General features: G+C 41.2%; 2 protein-coding genes and 1 pseudogene across 2 annotated transcripts in view; all 3 read right to left on the minus strand.

Moving 5' to 3' along the window:
* Window positions 1-157: 157 nt before the first annotated feature.
* Window positions 158-4,333, minus strand: ecrg4a (ECRG4 augurin precursor a). The gene is made up of 4 exons (XM_035175480.1): window positions 4,182-4,333; window positions 2,465-2,512; window positions 2,188-2,357; window positions 158-527 (listed from the first exon to the last, which is right to left on the minus strand). The coding sequence occupies exons 1-4, from the start codon at window positions 4,249-4,251 to the stop codon at window positions 378-380; spliced, it is 438 nt and encodes a 145-aa protein (XP_035031371.1). The 5' UTR covers window positions 4,252-4,333; the 3' UTR covers window positions 158-377.
* Window positions 4,334-10,797: 6,464 nt separating this feature from the next.
* Window positions 10,798-11,742, minus strand: LOC118120248 (annotated as a pseudogene).
* A 3,176-nt stretch (window positions 11,743-14,918) lies between these two features.
* The window catches only part of nck2a (NCK adaptor protein 2a), a 32,021-nt gene continuing 29,367 nt past the window's right edge, over window positions 14,919-17,572 (minus strand). Inside the window, exon 4 of the mRNA XM_035175142.2 lies at window positions 14,919-16,999. Within this exon, the coding sequence (XP_035031033.1) occupies window positions 16,805-16,999 (195 nt within the window). The 3' untranslated portion in view covers window positions 14,919-16,804. The remainder of the gene's footprint in view (window positions 17,000-17,572) is intronic.

Below are 17,572 nucleotides of genomic sequence, written 5' to 3' on the forward strand. Positions count from 1 at the left end.
GTGTGTGTGTGTGTGTGTGTGTGTGTGTGTGTGTGTGTGTGTGTGTGTGTGTGTGTGTGTGTGTGTGTGTGTGTGTGTGTGTGTGTGTGTGTGTGTGTCCGACGATCCACGATTCTACAATCATTTTTAGTGGAAGGAAAAAAAGCAGGAGATTCAGTTAGTGCGGAGCAACATATTTATTTACAAAAAGCCAAGACTTTGTCCATCTTTATTTCTATATTTGATAGTAAGAGAACAGGTTACACTGAAGGATGCACTGAACATCAGGTTATGACTTAACAAACTATCACAGACGAGGCTGAGGACTAACTTGCAAGAAGAAACAAACCCCTGTGACCCTTCACACAAGCTGTGGCCTGTGTTGTGTGTCACTGGAGTTAATAGTAGTCGTAGTTGACATTGGCGCCGTGTCTGTAAGAGCTGTGGTCACGGGGGCCAATGGGGGCGTTTTCGTCGTAGTGATGCTGACGCCCTTGATCATTGGAGCGTGCCTGGTCCATCCAGTACGACAGGTCAGCCTCTAGCCTCTGGTGATGGAAAAACACCACAGACGTGACTCGTTAGGAGAGTCGGCCTCAACAGATCTCAAGCCTATAGATATAGAGCAGCTGATAAGGTTCCTACTGTGACTGTCAGCCGGCACAGCTGTGCCAAATAGACATGCATGAAAGGCAAATATTGAAAAGGCCAATGCTTTGACAGCTTTGGCCTTTTAAGGAAGCAGCAGCAAATGGTATAAGCCTGAGGTGTCATGCATGGGGCTGTTTGAGAAATACTGCCTTACTGGCTGAAACGCATATGCTGTCGACTGTCAAATACAGTGGGGACAGGGACTTATTTTGTGCACTCTGCTCCCTCTTTTCTGTCTTGTTATCTGTTCCCTCCTGTCCCTGGTAAATTCTACATGACACATGTCACTGACCTGAAAGAAAATTGACACTGGGTGTGTGGGTGGGCTTATATTTGTGCATGAGCGAGGGAGTTCATGAATTGTCATGTACTTACTTCGCTGTATTTATTAATTTGCTCCGACAGCAACATTTTCAGGATAAGTGTGCCACTTATCTTGTCACTCCACATATTTGTCCCCGGCGCACTAAAAGGTCTACACTACTGTAGTATTTAAAGTTAAAAAGAGATATATTTTCTTTCTTGACAATTCAAACCCCCTGAAAGTCGATTATAAAACGATAAAATATTGTTAATTAACTACTGATAACACTAAAAAAACTCAGTTGATCTGTTTGGTCTGGACTGTGTGGGTGCGGTCTGATAAACGACCTGTCAGCTGTCATCAGCGTGATGCGGCTGTGTACTTCGGGGTGTGTCCGTGAGTGCAACACAGCGCCTCTTCTCACCACATCTGTCACATCTGTGTTTCTGAGTGGAAATCAAACCCTGCTCCTCAGCCTGGTGTGACGCTACAGTCCTGATTGGTGCACAGACTTGCAGTGCATAACATCCACTTTTTACAAGCTTACACCCGGCTGACTTCAACCCAGAGAGAGCAGCATGGACGGAAACACGGCTACAGAGACCTCTCAGGTCAAATCCTCCAGAGTGTTCTTGTTTCAAGCATTCTGTGTTTGCACGACTTCACTGTGGTTCATATAAGAAGCTGTGAATAAGTGTGCAGGAGTTTTTAAGCATTTCAAATTTCTAAAATATTGCACAGACACCACCAGGTAACTCTAAACACCACTGCTCTTCACCAGTTTTACATTTCACAGTTGTCGTAGAAAAGTTCTATATACATTCTCCTGAAATTAGAGGAGGAATTTCATTAACTCTGACGTTATGTTTTTTTCAGTTTGACAACGAGGGGCGTGGGATTTTTAAAGACAGAGGAATGTTATTCAACACAACTTGCATCATGGGAGATATATTATTATATTCTACTCTGTACTTTACAGAAGTATAATGCTACATTTCTGTCTCTGTCCCCTGTGACAACATCCAACTAAATCTTTTCCACATTTTCTTTGACACACAATCTGAACATTTTTGTGGTTGTGGTTGAAAAGAGAGAACCTAAACTTATATTCGACTGGGTAGTTGAATTATGTTTTTCTGGGCTGTGTGTTGTTATGTCTCAAAACTCTTCGTCTTGCAGGAGACCTGTAATGTGGCTCCACTGTTTTTTTTTAATTCAGTTTAATTCTGATCCTTGGAACAGAATCAACTCACCTGCTCATCATAACCCATGTACATAAACTGCATGATCCACTGCTGCACGTCGGGTCTGCTGCGATCCCAGATGTACCTCTTGGTTCTGCTCAGCTTGGCCAGGAAATCCTGAGCCTTGGAGGGGGGGACGGCAACCGAGGCCTTTGACAGGGTAGTACCAGCTCCTGCCACTGGATGGAAGCGCAACAGGAGACAAATAATGAAAGAGTCATTTTAAAAACACACTGCGGTGGAGTTTAATTATCTTCATGACAACACTGTTTGTTAAGGAGGTTACCGTCTCTTTTCCTCAAGACCTTGTGCAAGCTGCTCTCACCGGTTACATCTGTAAAATGTGAGACAACAGAGAACTGATGAGCTGCAGTTTTGATTCATCACATTGGAGAAGATAATCAGCTGTTACTCATTTCTAAAACGCAATTAGTTGAATTGCAGGTTTTTCTCAATTATGGAAAAACGGAATGCAACCGAAGTTGATTTTAAATGATCGATCCTCTCCACTTGAAAAATAGGATTTAATTGCTTTTTTTCGTCAGACAATTCCAGTGTCAAACTATAACAGAAATGATATAATGATATAATTTTCTGATTAGCTTCAGTTGTTTTTCAATCTAAATTCATTCCCACTCTGAGTTAAACAAAACCAGTTTCCTGGATGAGTTTGATCTCAACTGTCAAAGTGGAACCATGAGTGGAGTTAAAGGAAAAGTTGTTCACTTACATTCTGGGATTTTTCAATATTTACTTTTGTCCGGTTTGCATTTAAAATATATTTACTACAACAGGCTCATGAATATATAAAGTACGTTAATGAGGTATCTTGCTCTTTTCTTCAGTCAGATCACCACTAATATCTGCTCTTTAAAAACTCTCCAGTCCCTTGTATCTGGGCCACATCTCCATTAGTCAAAGATTGTTTGATTGTTCACTTGCTGGAGCACGAGATACAGAATCTGCTCAGGAATCCAGTCCACATCTTCAGGTCGACTCTGTCTTAGTTTGAGTGGCTGGAGGCGGACGGATACAGTTTGAGAAAATTGCTTGCATGTGTTTTTTCTTCACGCTTGTTTTCCAAATAAGCTCTGAACAGCAGATTCCTGCAAAACTTTACAGTCTGAGTTTAAAACATGTGCTCTATAAATCATTCTCAGCTTTTGCATGGTGTCCTCAACCATTGTTAGAAAGGAGTGAACTTCCTGACGTCTGTATGAGCGCATTTATCATCTTGTCTGTGCATTTTAATGGTGGAAAAATAACTTATTGAAAGGTAAAATCATAGAACGATTAAGGGATTGAAAGATTAAGTGTAATATGCAATCAACAGTCTTTTGGTCATTATTATCCATGGATCAGACCTTAATGGTCCCCAGATGTTATGTCCTATTTTGGTGATCCCTGACTTTCCCTCTGAAGCTCCATCAAATTCAAAATTTCAATTTATTCTTTATATGTGAGTAAATCCCTGCAACACCAACGACATCACAAATAACTTGACATGTACTTTGTGTTTAGCTAAAGTTTCCCTCTAAATTAGATTGAATAGTGTTTGATGACTGCATGTAATGTTGGTAAACGCATTTCAATATTTCCTAGAGTGAAAAGCAGACACGGAAATTGCAATTCAGTTAAAGTCAACGGGGGATAAACTGGTATAACTATAAATGGATCTTTTTAGAATCAGGTCTCTCGTCTATTGATGAGTCCACATTTACTCTGTGCTGTGTCCATTAATCTCATCCTGAAGGTGATGGCGACAAAGAAAATCATCAGTTTTCAAACATTCTTTTAGAAAAGCTCTCTCTCTCTCTCTCTCTCTCTCTCTCTCTCTCTCTCTCTCTCTCTCTCTCTCTCTCTCTCTCTCTCAGCTCCCACAGAAGCATGCAAGGCCAGGAGGTGAAGGACAGACCAATGTGAACTAGAATGCATGATATTTAAAAGACAAAGCAGAAGTAAAGCAGCAGATGAGTGAAAGAAAACCATTTGATTGAGCTCACCTCTCAGTGCCAACAGCGTCACCACCACAGCCAGCCCTGTTAACCTCAGATAGAGCTGCTGGGATGCCATCTTTGTCCCCGCTCTGAGTCTTTGTAAAGCAGCTTAATGGGAAGAACTGTGCAGAAACTCTGAGGAAAAGTGGGCGGCAACATACATTTTCCATGTGGAAACTGGCCTGTGGTATAGGAATGTCTTTTTACCTCCCCGCCTGCAGAAACAAGACCTGCAACCTGGGGCTTCTGTGCTCTGAAATTAATTGTCTCTGTACTTTTCCATTCCCCATTCAGAAGAAAAAGTTCCATTTTACTTTTCAAAGAATCGCTGTTGTAGAAATGGGATTGAGGCGACTGTCTATTCTAAATAATATATACACTGTGAGGATTTTTATGCATGTTGAAGTGTCCTTGTAATATTTATGACAGGATCGTGTGTCTCATACGATGCTGAAAGTCCTGAGGAGAAAAGTGAGCAGAGATGAGAGCCACTTGAAATTAATTCCAACAGTAAATCAGTGGCCAGCAGTGAAATACCTGAGGACGTCTCTGCTCTCTGTATAAGTCATCAATCACTCAGCCTGAGTGAATGTGTGTCTCCTGAATGAGAACAAGTCCTAATTCATTTCAATGCTGAAGGGAGAAATGTGAGAAATGCAGATACAGTAAGAATCTGAATTTAAATCTTTCAACCAGTGAGATACAATCCACTTCCCCCAGTATTTCATTTGTTTCTATTCTTTATTCCCTCTTTATCATTAGATGGTCCTTGGAGCTGGGACGTGACAAAACAAACATCTCATGTTTACAACTTTGTTTCCCGGTAAAGATAGTTCCCTTTCGCTTGAGTGAAAATTGTTCAGTGAGCAGCTAATCCAAAAAGCCTTTCTAACGTCCCAGGTTTGACTCCATGTTGTGTGGCTCATGGCTTCATGTGCTTTAGGGATTTTTCCGCGGGCTCCACCCTCGTGTTCCTGCTTGGCACAAACTTTACACTGGGATTCCGTCACGCACGTCCTGATAAAACTAACTTTTCTAAACTCTGGGAGTTTTATGAGTAGAACTTTACATGATTTGAAAATTCATAATAAGAACGATTACATTTGACCTTGTTTGGGGTTTCCTGCCAATAGTTTTATAGATAACAAATTTATTATGACGGTCTATTTGGAAAATACTACAGTGGCTGAGAGAGCCCAATGCACTGCAAATTAAGGAAACACGTGCAAATAAAGAAAACAACAAAAACATGTCGCAAATAAAGAAAACGAGTTCCATCCTGCAGTAACACACCTGACCGGGTACAGGGCTCAGTGACATTGTTTGTAAGTGAGATTGAACAAAAACAACTGAATGGATTTTCAGGAAACTTGGTGGAAGGATGCGGTACGGGTCATGGACGAACCCATTACAGCAGGGTTGGTAAGCCTGGAAAAGCCAAGAGCAGATTACACTTGCAATCAATAAACCCTCCCACCCCATGACCTCTCCTCAAAGCTACCCCCCCGACAAAACACATGAACGTGCACTTCCTGACACCTGCTGGAAGCCGGCTTTTCCATGACTTGCTCGCTTCTGAGCTAATTTCTGACCATCTCCTTCGCTTTGGTGGTGTCTGTCGCTCTGCCTCTCCTACTTGTGCTTCGGTCCAAATGAAATGATTGGTCGGGTTTATTATAGTCCTGCAAGAATTTAAGGAGACTGTTGGGCCTTGTTGGAGGTATCTGCTCTATTGCATCTATTCTTTACTCTATATCCAATGCGCAATATTTGCCAACAGGATCATGCAAAAACTACCAAACCGATTTCCACCACACTTGGTGTAGCTATGGGTCGTGGGCCTGAAAAGATCAGGACAGCAGGGAATTCTTCTGGAGCACAGAGAGCTTGAATTTGGGGACAAAGTCAACACTGAAGACGTCATCAAAGCTGCCAGAAGAATCCAACTGGAACTTCTGCCAATAGAGAAGAAATAACCATTTGTTTTTTTGTAACCACTTACAAACCACCATTTGTAACCACTGTCACTGAAACTGTGAGTCACCAGTGAACTACAACTCAAGGATAAATTGCCAGTTTGTAGAGATTCAATACAGAAATTCTATTTAGCCTGGCTTGAACTTGTTGTGTGTGTGTCAGTGTTTGGTTTGGAACAACGAACAGTCTCTCAGTCTCTCACGAGCTGAGCTGGAATGCAGGAAACCAAAAGCTGGCTGACGCCTGAACTGCTTTTCACGACGGGTTTTTAAAAAGAAGCGAGAGTGAGGAACAAAATCCAGAGAGAGGAAAGAGATGATCACAGCCGAGGATGAGTGAGGATGAGTATCTGCTTAGAACCTCTCAGCAGCTGTGCACCCCCACTCACTGCTGCGACTGGCACACAGCAGGCGTACCTACAGATACTGTCGATTTCCCAGAAGCTGGAGGGTGAATCCCTGATGCCTCCTTACGCTGAGTCTTATCAAAGGCCCACTGTCCTCAGGCACATATTTCCATTGCAGATGGAAAAGAAATAACTTGGAGGGAAACAGATGTGTGTGGATTGCTCAGATTCACACAAATCGAGGCCGCAGCTGAGGAGGTTGAGGAGGTTCAATCTACTCGTCAAAGCAAGATCCTGAGTCCCAAAGTGCCCCCTGATGATACACAATTGCTGTGTCAAGCATTCTTATATATGTCACTGGGCAGGTGATGTATAAGTGAATGTGCCAGTGTTTCCTGCAGAGAAAACCACTTCGAGCTGTCATCGAGACTAAAAATGCCGATATACAGATTTTCTCGAAAGTCTATAAACACATTGTGACTCGCACTCATCGCTCACATCACCTGTTTCCCTCAGGAGCAATTTGTAATTTAATTCTCAGCCATGGAGCAAGAGAGGGGGATGGGAACTAGGGATGAGAGACGCAAAAGAGCAAAGAGAATGTGGCGTTTCGAACAGGATGAGGAATCTCCGGTTTGATCTCACCCATCCAAACATACCACACACTGAGCACACTGAGCTGGAGGGAACTGAGAAGCGTTTGGGATATGTGAGCATTATGACTCAGTTCCAGGTACAAAGCTCGCTCTTTTAATTTGCCAACGAATCTGTGAAATGAGCACATCGCCATCAGAGCGCTGCTGGACAAAGATAAAGCAGAATGAAATAATCCAATGTGTTTGTTGTCATGGGGATTTTGAGGAGGAATGTTGGACGATCAGAAAAATATGTTGAACTTTGCTCCAAAGCTAAATTTACTCTTTTACTTCATTCACTCCCGGATAACTCTTTGTCTCTTTTCTTCACACTTGACTTGTCTGTTGTCCAGTGGTGGATCTAGGATTTTTCTAACTCAGGGGCAGCATTATAGGCCATAGAGGGGCCAATTACATATCCAACATCCATGTACATTTCCTGATTCAGCAAGGTGCACATTGAAATCATTCCTTAGTGTGTTTTTCAACATTTTCACAAGTTTCCCAGAAATGTATTCATAGCCTGAAATCAATGAGTGTGTGCTCTACTGAGAGGGATGATGTTTCTTCTCCGCCTCCCTCCTGAGGTTGAAGGTCAGACCCAGCTCACTGCCGATAAGGAAGCAGGCCCAGAAAGTACGAGCCTTGTCCTGATTCCTGTCCAGAGCTCCTCCAACCATCCCAAAAAGTCTGTCCTCTCCTCCCTGGTGGTGATATTTTCCACATATTTCAGAAGGACTGTTCATCGCAATCTCCACATCAAGTCCGTTTGCATGTTATATCATATGCAAGGCTGCTGGTGTACCTATAGCATGCAGGAACAGAAGAGAGCAGACGCATACCGAGCATGCTTGCTCTCAGGAACTGAAAGACAGAACATAAAAAGGCTTGTCCCTGCCGGAGAAATATGTCCATCAGTGAATTCACACCTGCGTAGAACATCTTAGCAACACTTGCACCTAGAGATCACAATGCGGAGCTGAAATGTCAGACCACAACACATGTGTCAATAAAGAAGAAAAAGCCTCCACGTGTTAATATCAGCTCTGCTCCATCAAAGATGTCCTGCCTGATCAGCAGCAGATTGAGTTTCTCCTCGTCCTTCTTTATTTGGATGGAACACACTCATGGATATCAGTCACCTAAATATGCCTGATATTTTCCATCAAGATCCATGAATTATTCTCTGAGGAATTTATGAAAATGTTAGATGTTTCGCAATGGTAACGAAAGTAAAAAAGATGGGTCCACCCATCCGGAGCCAGTGGCTCTCCTCTCCTTCGCCTCACAGATTGGGCCCTGAAGCCGTCTGTGCTACCTTCAGACGGATACAGCTGTCGTCTTCCTATCCTGTGCTGGAGCTCGGCAGTATGGCCCAAAAAATTCAATCAAGATAAACATTTTCAAATCAGCCCATATTGAAAAGTATCACAACAAATGTCACAGACTTATATTACTTAAGTTTAAAGATTGATTTTTGCTCCTGTGTGAAGGCTTTAAATTTGTATTCATAACAAATCTCAAGTGGATTCATTATGTTATACCTCCTCTCGGTGTTGTATTATTTTGATATATATATTGGACTGATGTTCTTGTTGTATTGCTACTGATGAAATTATACTGAGATAGTATTTGAATTGTTTCATTTTCCTGCCTAATCCAGTGCCCATATTGTTTCAATGAAAAATGCACTTGAACCCGTCCCCCTGCAGAGCATTGTTTTCTTTCACTACAGGACAAATCCACCATTTCAAAAACATCTGTCATTGTACAAGCGTAATGGCTTTTAATGGGAAAGGGAGATGACACTCTGACTGGTTTATTTTAATGTTATGCTCAATGTTCAACCATAATTGTTTAAGAAAATAAACGTTTGAACCTTTTTGAACCGCATGCCTCCATGTGCATTAGACCTATTTGCTTAGGTCTTTAAAACAGAGCTTGTTATTTCACAACTCTACACTTTAGTGTGGATTTTCTTGTCATGCTGAACGGAGTGAGAAAAGCAAAGGAGAAATGGAAGAAAAGAAAGACACCATGTGATTTTCACACCTGGTATCCAGACAGACAGTAACAACATTTGAACATCCATTAGTTGTCGCTCTCGATGTTTGTTTTGCTCTGAAGACAGAGAGTAAGGCAATCATGACCACTGCTGTTCAGAGAAAGGTGCACCCATCTCATTTCGGCTTTCTGGTTTTCCTTATTGTCTGTGGTACCGAAAGCATAGAATGTTTTATTCCTGCTGAACATTTAAAACTTAAAAGCCCTTGAATGTAGTTATTTAGATGGCTTTTTCCTCCGTAGGGACCCGAGCCTCCAGGATCTACTCGTATTCCAAATTCACAGATCACAGACCAGCACCTCAGTAAAAACACAACAACCACTACAGAAATAGAAAATTCATACACAGCTCGCACAGCGGCACAGCCTTCCCCTCCCTAGACTCATTTTCTCTCAACATTAAGAACATCGTCTACATTATAACATGCTCCCTCTGCAAGATTCATTATATAGGTGAAACCCAACACACAATACTCACAAGATTAAAACAGCATTTGTACAACATCGGCAAAGGTAAATTACAAATCCCCTTAGTCAAGCATTTCCAATCACACTCATCCAACTAACCTTTTAATCTCTTTTAATTGTGGCCTGTTTTAATATCTATTTCTAATATAAGATAGCGAGCACTTGTTTGATTGAACAATTTTGTTTTGTGGTACATATTTTTGCTATTTGATTTTACAAATTCTGGCCCTAGTTTATTCTTGTTCCCATGTGTGGACCACCCAACCCCAATCCTAACCCTAACCCTAACCCCAGGACCCCCTGCCCTAACCCTAACCCTAACCCGTTTATTCTAATCCTAACCCTAACCCGTTTATTCTAATCCTAACCCTAGCCAGTTTATTCTAATCCTAACCCTAACCAGTTAATCATAAACCTAAACAGTTTATCCTCAACATAATCCTCAATTCTAAACCTAACCTATTAACATTGATCTTTTCTTAAGAGTCTTGGAAATAGATTATATTACAAAATTTAGTTGGACACACCGTGGGGCTTGATCAACCCTGGCGAGGCCTTCCTTGGGTGAGGATGTCTAGTGATAATGGCCGAAACACCTAATGATCCTGGGATCCACTACTGAGGATGTGTCCCATAATATAATATTAGGAACCTATAATAATACTACAATCCAAACAACACTGCCAAAAATTTTACCAAAAAACCATAATCCTAACAACTCTTTATCAAAATTGAACAAATCAAATCATCCATACTCCAAACAACTGAACCAAAATCGAACAATCATTAATTCAATCATCGAGATAATTCAATAAATCCTAACCCTCATTGATTATGATCAGGATCAATACAATTTATAAAACATCCGAGAACCTTATTTCTACATTGACTTAGAAAACAACAGCAAGATTAGTTCTTTCAAACACATTCATGTCAGTGTAATTAGAGATTTCTGTCTTTACAAAGTTAGAACTAAATATCTGTGAACAAGGAAGGTCAGTGTTTGATTGACAGCCGATCTCTGTGCGGAGCAGAAACGTCACAACGACGAACTTTGAGCAACAAACATAGAGACAAAAGAAGTTAAAGATTTAAACACAGAATCTAAAAACAACTGCTTTTAATGACAAGTCTATTTTAATTTACAGAACTCAGTTGTGGATTCATAAAAAAACATATACTCCAGCATAGAGAGGCTGAGTGAATGTGGTCTGGACTCTGTGGAGGAGAGTCCTGGTGTCAGAGACACTGTAGAAGGACAGAACCCCTGCACTGTGATCCAGGGACACTCCTACTCTGGAGGACTGAGGACCTGACACTGGAGTCATGATGCTGTTGTGGAAAAACCTATAAATGTTTCCAACACAATTTAACGACGACAAGATTTATCATTGAATCCAAATCCCCATTCATTTGACCCCCATGGTCTGCTAATATTCTTGTATGCGACTGCTACATGAGCTACTCCTCTCCTCTCCACCTCCACCTCCCAGTAACAACGTCCAGTCAGACTCTCTCTACTCAGGACCTGAGGCCAAACAGTGAATCTGTCTGGGTGATCAGAACAAGACTGTTTTTCTCTCACGAATGTTACTTTTCTGTTTCCCTCAGATAATAACAGATGTTTGTTTAATGTGTTTGGATCCAATGTGATTTCCTGTGAATATTTTAAGAAGTCAGCTCAGGTCTTGGGCTCTGGATGTGACAGTAAACCATCCACTTGAGACAAAATCTGTAAAATCTTTGTCTCTGTCTCACTCAGAATGTCCTGTAGTCGGCCTCTGAACTGTGACACAGCTGCTGTCACGTCCTCAAAGTACCTCAGGGGACGGATACTGATGCTGAATGAGTGTGTAATTTCACTGAGTGGTGACAGTGAGGGGTAGTTTTGTAGAAACTGGTTGTGATTCTCAGTTTGTGAGAGCTGCTTCAGTTCATCGTCTTTCCTCTTCAGGTCTGTGATCTCCTGCTCCAGTCTCTCCTGAAGCTCTTAGACTCGACTCACGTCAGTTTCCTGCTGGGATCTGATCTGCTGCTTCACATCCAAGCTTCTTTTCTCCACCAGACCACCTTGCATGTCCCTTGCGTGTCTCTCTCTTGTGGCAGCTCCTTTTGAATCCGGGGAGAGTGGATTGGCCAACTATAGGCCTGGGTCACCTGGAGCTGCTCCCTGAGCCTCCTCCACAGCATGAATGAAACATGATAAATAAATTAAATGTATTCAAATTATTTTCATCACTAACATTACTATATTACGATTATTATTATCAGTCAAATCTCTCGTCTTCATGAGTAAAGGATAAATCTATGGAGGACGAAAAATGGCTTAAGAATAAATAAATAAAAGAATAAATAAATAGATAAAAGCTGAAATAAATACGGAAATAAATAAATAAATGCATGAAAAAATAAATAAATGCTGAAATAAATAAACAAATGTTGAAATAAACACAAAAATAAATAAATACATTTATTTCCACATTTATTTATTTCTGTATTTCTGTGTCCATATGTAAATGAGGTAGGAGGTCCTAACCTCAGTCTCGAGCAGGATTGGTCAACTGAGCGATCCAGACAGAAGCAATAGGTGGTAGGTACCGAGCTGGAGTTTCTGTTTCCTCCTCCACTCTGACCTGCTCTCACTTTAACTAATAAACACTCATCAGTCATTAGGACCTGATCCGTACATGAAGTAACGTAGAGTTTGTTCGATTCTCTCCAGAGTTTATGAGACTGCATTTAAACATCATGAAAAATGACTCGTCAACATGTTGTGCTCAGACCAACACTGTCCTCTGCTGGACAGAAATCATAACGAGTAAAATACATGCGCGAGAAAGACTTTATATACAGTCACTGGCCTGAGCCGATAGTAACCTTGGATGGTGTTAGTTTGGCCCCTAGCTCCACTGAAGAACCGTGAGTTATGTTTGAACAGGACATGTCATTTGACCCACATATATAAGACAGCTTTCTTCCACCTGCACAATATTATGAACATAAGGAACATCCTGTCTCAGAAGGATGCTGAGAAACTCGTCCATGTGTTACCTCTAGACTGGATTACTGTAACTCTTTATTATCAGGATGTCACGGTCTGTAAAAAAGCCTCCAGCTGGTACAAAGTGCTGCAGCACGAGTGGTGACAGGAACTAGAAGGAGAGATCATATTACTCCTGTCTTAGCTTCTCTGCATTGGCTCCCTGGAAAATCCAGAATAGATTCAAGATCCTGCTCCTAACATATTATCAAGCCCTTCATATATCAAAGAGCTCATGACACAATATAATCCAAAAAGATCACTTCGCTCCCAAAACACAGGCTCTTGTGGTTCCTAGAGTCTGTACGAGTAGAATGGGAGGTAGAGCCTTCAGCTACCAGGCTCCTCTCCTGTGGAACCAGCTCCCACTCTGGGTTCTAGAGTCAGACACCATCTCTACATTTAAGGTTAAGCTTAAAACGTTCCTCTTTGATAAAGACTAACGTTCTGGATCAGGTGAGTCCTGAACCATCCCTTAGTAATGCTTCTATAGGTCTAGACTGCTGGGAGAATTCCCATCATGCACTGTGGGAGAACTCCCATCATGGACTGAGCACTTCTCCCCTTCTCTCTCTTCCCCCACATTTATTTATTTATTTTACTACACGTCTGTGTTCTTCCCCCCTCCCATAGTTTCTCTCTCTCTCTGCAGATATCTCTGACTCCAGATGTGCAGGATAACAATTATTATTATAATTACAACTATTATTATAATAGTTATTATTATTAACTAATTATTCTTATTAATTATTCTATGAATTATTGCTGCTGTCATTAATAACATATTTACAGTCTTATTGTTTTATTATAACTAGTCAGAGCTGAAACCTGATGCTGTTCCTGGTATCTCTCTCTTCTCTCTCCTCTCCTCCACATGTTTCCCTGCTCAACCCAACCGGTCGAGGCAGATGGCCGCCGACAACTTCCTGTTAAAAAAAGTTTCCAAAACAAACAGAGCACAACAACTTTCTCAGTCATTAGTGTATTTCCCCAAAACATAGACAAAAGAAAACACTCATTTCACAGACACTACCGCATGGTCGAAACACCATCGTTGCCCAAAGGCACACAATACAGTGACAAGATCACTTTATTAAAAATCATATTTTAAAACAAGTTCATTATTTTCTTTGTTATTGAATAACATTAATGTACAGTAATGGGTTTCTTTAATGATGAGGGCTGGACCACGGTGCATCATGGGAGGCCCCATCAGCGTACCTGGGACCGGGGGGGAGGGAGCATCCTGGGGGGAAGGACAAAGCACCTCCCCTAACCCCTAACCCATTTTTAAAAGTAAACAAGAGGAGAACAAGTGTTTTCAGTAGGATCATCTGCAGCATTATTTGTTAATGAGTCTGCATTAAACCCAATATACAGTAGTATTGTTGGAGAATTGTCTACTCTCAGCGAGTACTTTTACTTGAACACATTTAAAGGCAAGTAGCTACTTACTTTTACTCACCTAGAAGAGTTAATGTGATACTTTTACTTTAGTATATTTTTGCCTATTTATTTGCCGTCTTTTAACTCTCATGTAACCAAACAAATTTCCATTAAACTTGATGGAAGGATACAGAATAGGTCCGGGAAGAACCCATTCAGATGTAGATCATGTATCAAAAACGTTGGTTTTAATCCCACATTAGATATATATTAATAGAAAAGTTCAGGTTTGTGTGTGTTTGGGTTGAATACCTCAACAGATGTGGATGACGGATCGGTTCAGCTCTAGCTCAGGTGGAGAAATGTATCGGCCATTAAATGCAACATCAGTCATCTGCATCTGTGGCTCCTCCACATGTCAATGTGACCTTGAGTACGATGCTCCTGATGTGTTTGTGTGTGACGATTGTGGCTTTTCAATAGTTTTTACTCTAAGAGTTGAGCATCATGGAGCTTGTGAGTGTCTCATTCACCAATCACACATTTCCATCCAACCATACAATATCTATACCGCATATCCTGGAACAAACCCCAGCAGACAGTGGAGGAGAGGACTGGTACAGCCTGGATAGATCCAACACACAAATAACTATTCACATTCACACATGCAGTCGATTTAAAGTCTCCAATAACCCGAACACAGACACAGGGAGATCATTTAAACACTACACAGAAACCGGGATTCGATCTAAGGAACCTTCTTGCTGTGAGTTAACTGTTACAACCACTGTCCCACCATGCCCCATCACACACTTCACTAGGCGTCCTTTTTAGTATTCTTCAAAAATTCTTTATTGAACAAAAGTATTTCAATTCTCATCATGTTGTCGGTGATACAGTACCATAGTTGGATCTTAGTGATTTGTATATGCACCTCCTCTTAATTTGAATATATACATACAGTGGAGACAAGAATTAAATAACAATGCTCAATAACATTCAGATATATGGTATAAAAGCTGAGGACTCCATGATCAACACTTCCATCGGTGAACAAATGCAAGTAGCAAAAATAAACGGGAAAATGTTTGGTAGGACTATAGAGTTATTTTAATTACGACCCAGATGACAGTATATTTGGTTTGTCAACAGTGGAACGATGGTCGTTATTTAAAAACTCAGTTACTGTTGCTGTGCCTGTCCCACGTCTAATTCTCTCAAAGCAAATGTTTGAAATTGATCATAGTAGCAGATTTACCAATTTTTGAGAATATGGGTCTTTGATTTCAGACTAAAAAGCAGGCTGTGTTGGTTTTGGAAAAGCTTGTGAAAAGAACACAATCCCTCAAAAATCCTTTATCTTCAAACACCATGTACTGTATGGCTCCAATTACAGAGTTCAGCTGGACAGACGTGCACCGTCCACTCACCTGCCCGGCTACCAATGGACCTTCGCTGTTCGGGAGAGGAGGGGTTTAGCAGACGCTCAATAGCTGCTGTTGCACTGGCTTCATGTACGAACAACTCATTTCCAAATAATCTGTGATTGAAAAATAAAGAGCTTCAGGGTGCCCTTCAACTGTAACTGTGCTTTTATGGTCTTATTATTAAGATTTTTTTTTGTAAATGACACTTTCTTCCTGCAAAATTCTCTGTCGACACAAGATATTATCATCTTTATGTGGTGAGAAGTACCTTTTCTGACTCCATTCACTCACAGGAGCAGATTGAGTTAGAGCTACAGACACAAACTGCAGAACATTGTGACACGGTATAAAGCATGAGGGCTATGAATGAATGTATGGTGAGTGCAGTGCAGACCTGGAGCCAGTATGGGTTCAGGGTGGCACATTCGGTTACATTGATAAACATTCAAACTCTACAGGAATTCAGAGTTCTCCCCTATTTCATTCTTTCCCCTGCCGCTGCCTCATAGAAGTATTACAGGAAGTACTGTATTCAGATTTTTCTATAACGTCACTAATAATGAATGAGACGGAAACAGGGAGGAAGTTGTCATAGTAACGTAAGACAAAAATTCAAATGGGGAGTCATGTAGAGGAATGGTTAAAATAAGGAGAAGAAGGCAAGAGAGTGATTCTGGTCACTTTGTGAAGTCGCTGTACGAGAGGACCCCCAGAGAAGAAATTAAATTAGGGTTGAAAAATGTTTTTAAATAAAAGAACAAACATTTAAGAGACAAAATAAAACAATGGCCAGCGACGACAGAAAGACACCGGAGCAAAGGTCCCTCAGAGTCCTCTCTGAACTGATCTCTGTCTTCTGTGTGTGGATTAAGAGCAATAATGGTTTTAACCTACGATGTGCGTGGAAGTTAATGTATCATGTGTGACATCAGAAGGAGAGCTCGACCCCCAACCAAGGCCTCAGGTGTTCTGGTAGCAGCAGGTGTGTCGCTGCATCTTCGCACGTCCAGACCGGAGAATTATTTATATTCCTATGCACTGAGTTGAACGTGAAGGATGCAGCTGGGGAAGTGCTGTCACAGTCTCGGGCGTTCAGAGCTAGGAAGACTTTCACCTCGGTCGCCTCGGGAAGGTGACGGATAAAACTCAAAAGGAGAGACTGAGTATCTGGTAGAGACGCCACAGCGGGAGGGTTCAGAGCTAAGGCTTGAGTTGAGACAGTTAGGGAGAGGTGTTAGTATTAACGTGTGTGTGTGAGATCCAGTGTAGATGTGAGGGTGAGGGAATCACAGCAGTGCTTTGACCAGGTAGAGCTTCTCTCCGTGTTCACTGGTAAAGATGGGGGCTTTCTTGTAGTGCTCCACGAGTTCGTCGATGGAGTCGAACCTGCGCTGCCCGATACAGAACACTCCCTCTGCGAGCCGCACCTTAAAGTGCTTATTCTTACCCGCTGCTTTTAGAGACACCGAGAAATCACTGGGCTGCAAAATAAAGAAAGAGAGAGGAGTTGATATGGTTCAATAAACGAGAGAGGGACACAAAAACACATGCAGCCAGCAGGTGGCAGTATATTCTCACATTTAAACACGTGGGCCCACATTTATCAAACTGCTGCATTTTCCTCCAGTTGTTTCCTTTTTGTTTCCATTACAGACAGTTTTCTATTATTTCATCATAATTCATGTACTATTGTTGTTTCTGTATGACTAAGATGTCACAGAAATTATAATCTGAGCTACATAAAAGGAATCAGCAGCTATGTGTGTCACTGAATTTTCCAGACCTGCTTAAGGTGCAATTTAAATGTACGTGTTGGTTTTGTCTTTTGATGGTTTTGTTATGTTAGTCTGTGGAAAACATCCTATGAGTATTGCTGCAAACCAATTTCCGCAAAAATAATCAATCTGATCTTTTTTGAACATTTGCTGCTTTCCTGTTTTCTATTATTGTAAAGTGAATATTTGGGTTTGAGACAGTTGGTCTAATGTAACAAGTCATATGAAGAACGATTTATAGAGAACATTCATTGATGAATTCAAATAATGAAATATAAT

This window comes from Hippoglossus stenolepis, chromosome 13 (genome assembly GCF_022539355.2).
Source record: "Hippoglossus stenolepis isolate QCI-W04-F060 chromosome 13, HSTE1.2, whole genome shotgun sequence".
NCBI lineage: Eukaryota > Metazoa > Chordata > Actinopteri > Pleuronectiformes > Pleuronectidae > Hippoglossus > Hippoglossus stenolepis.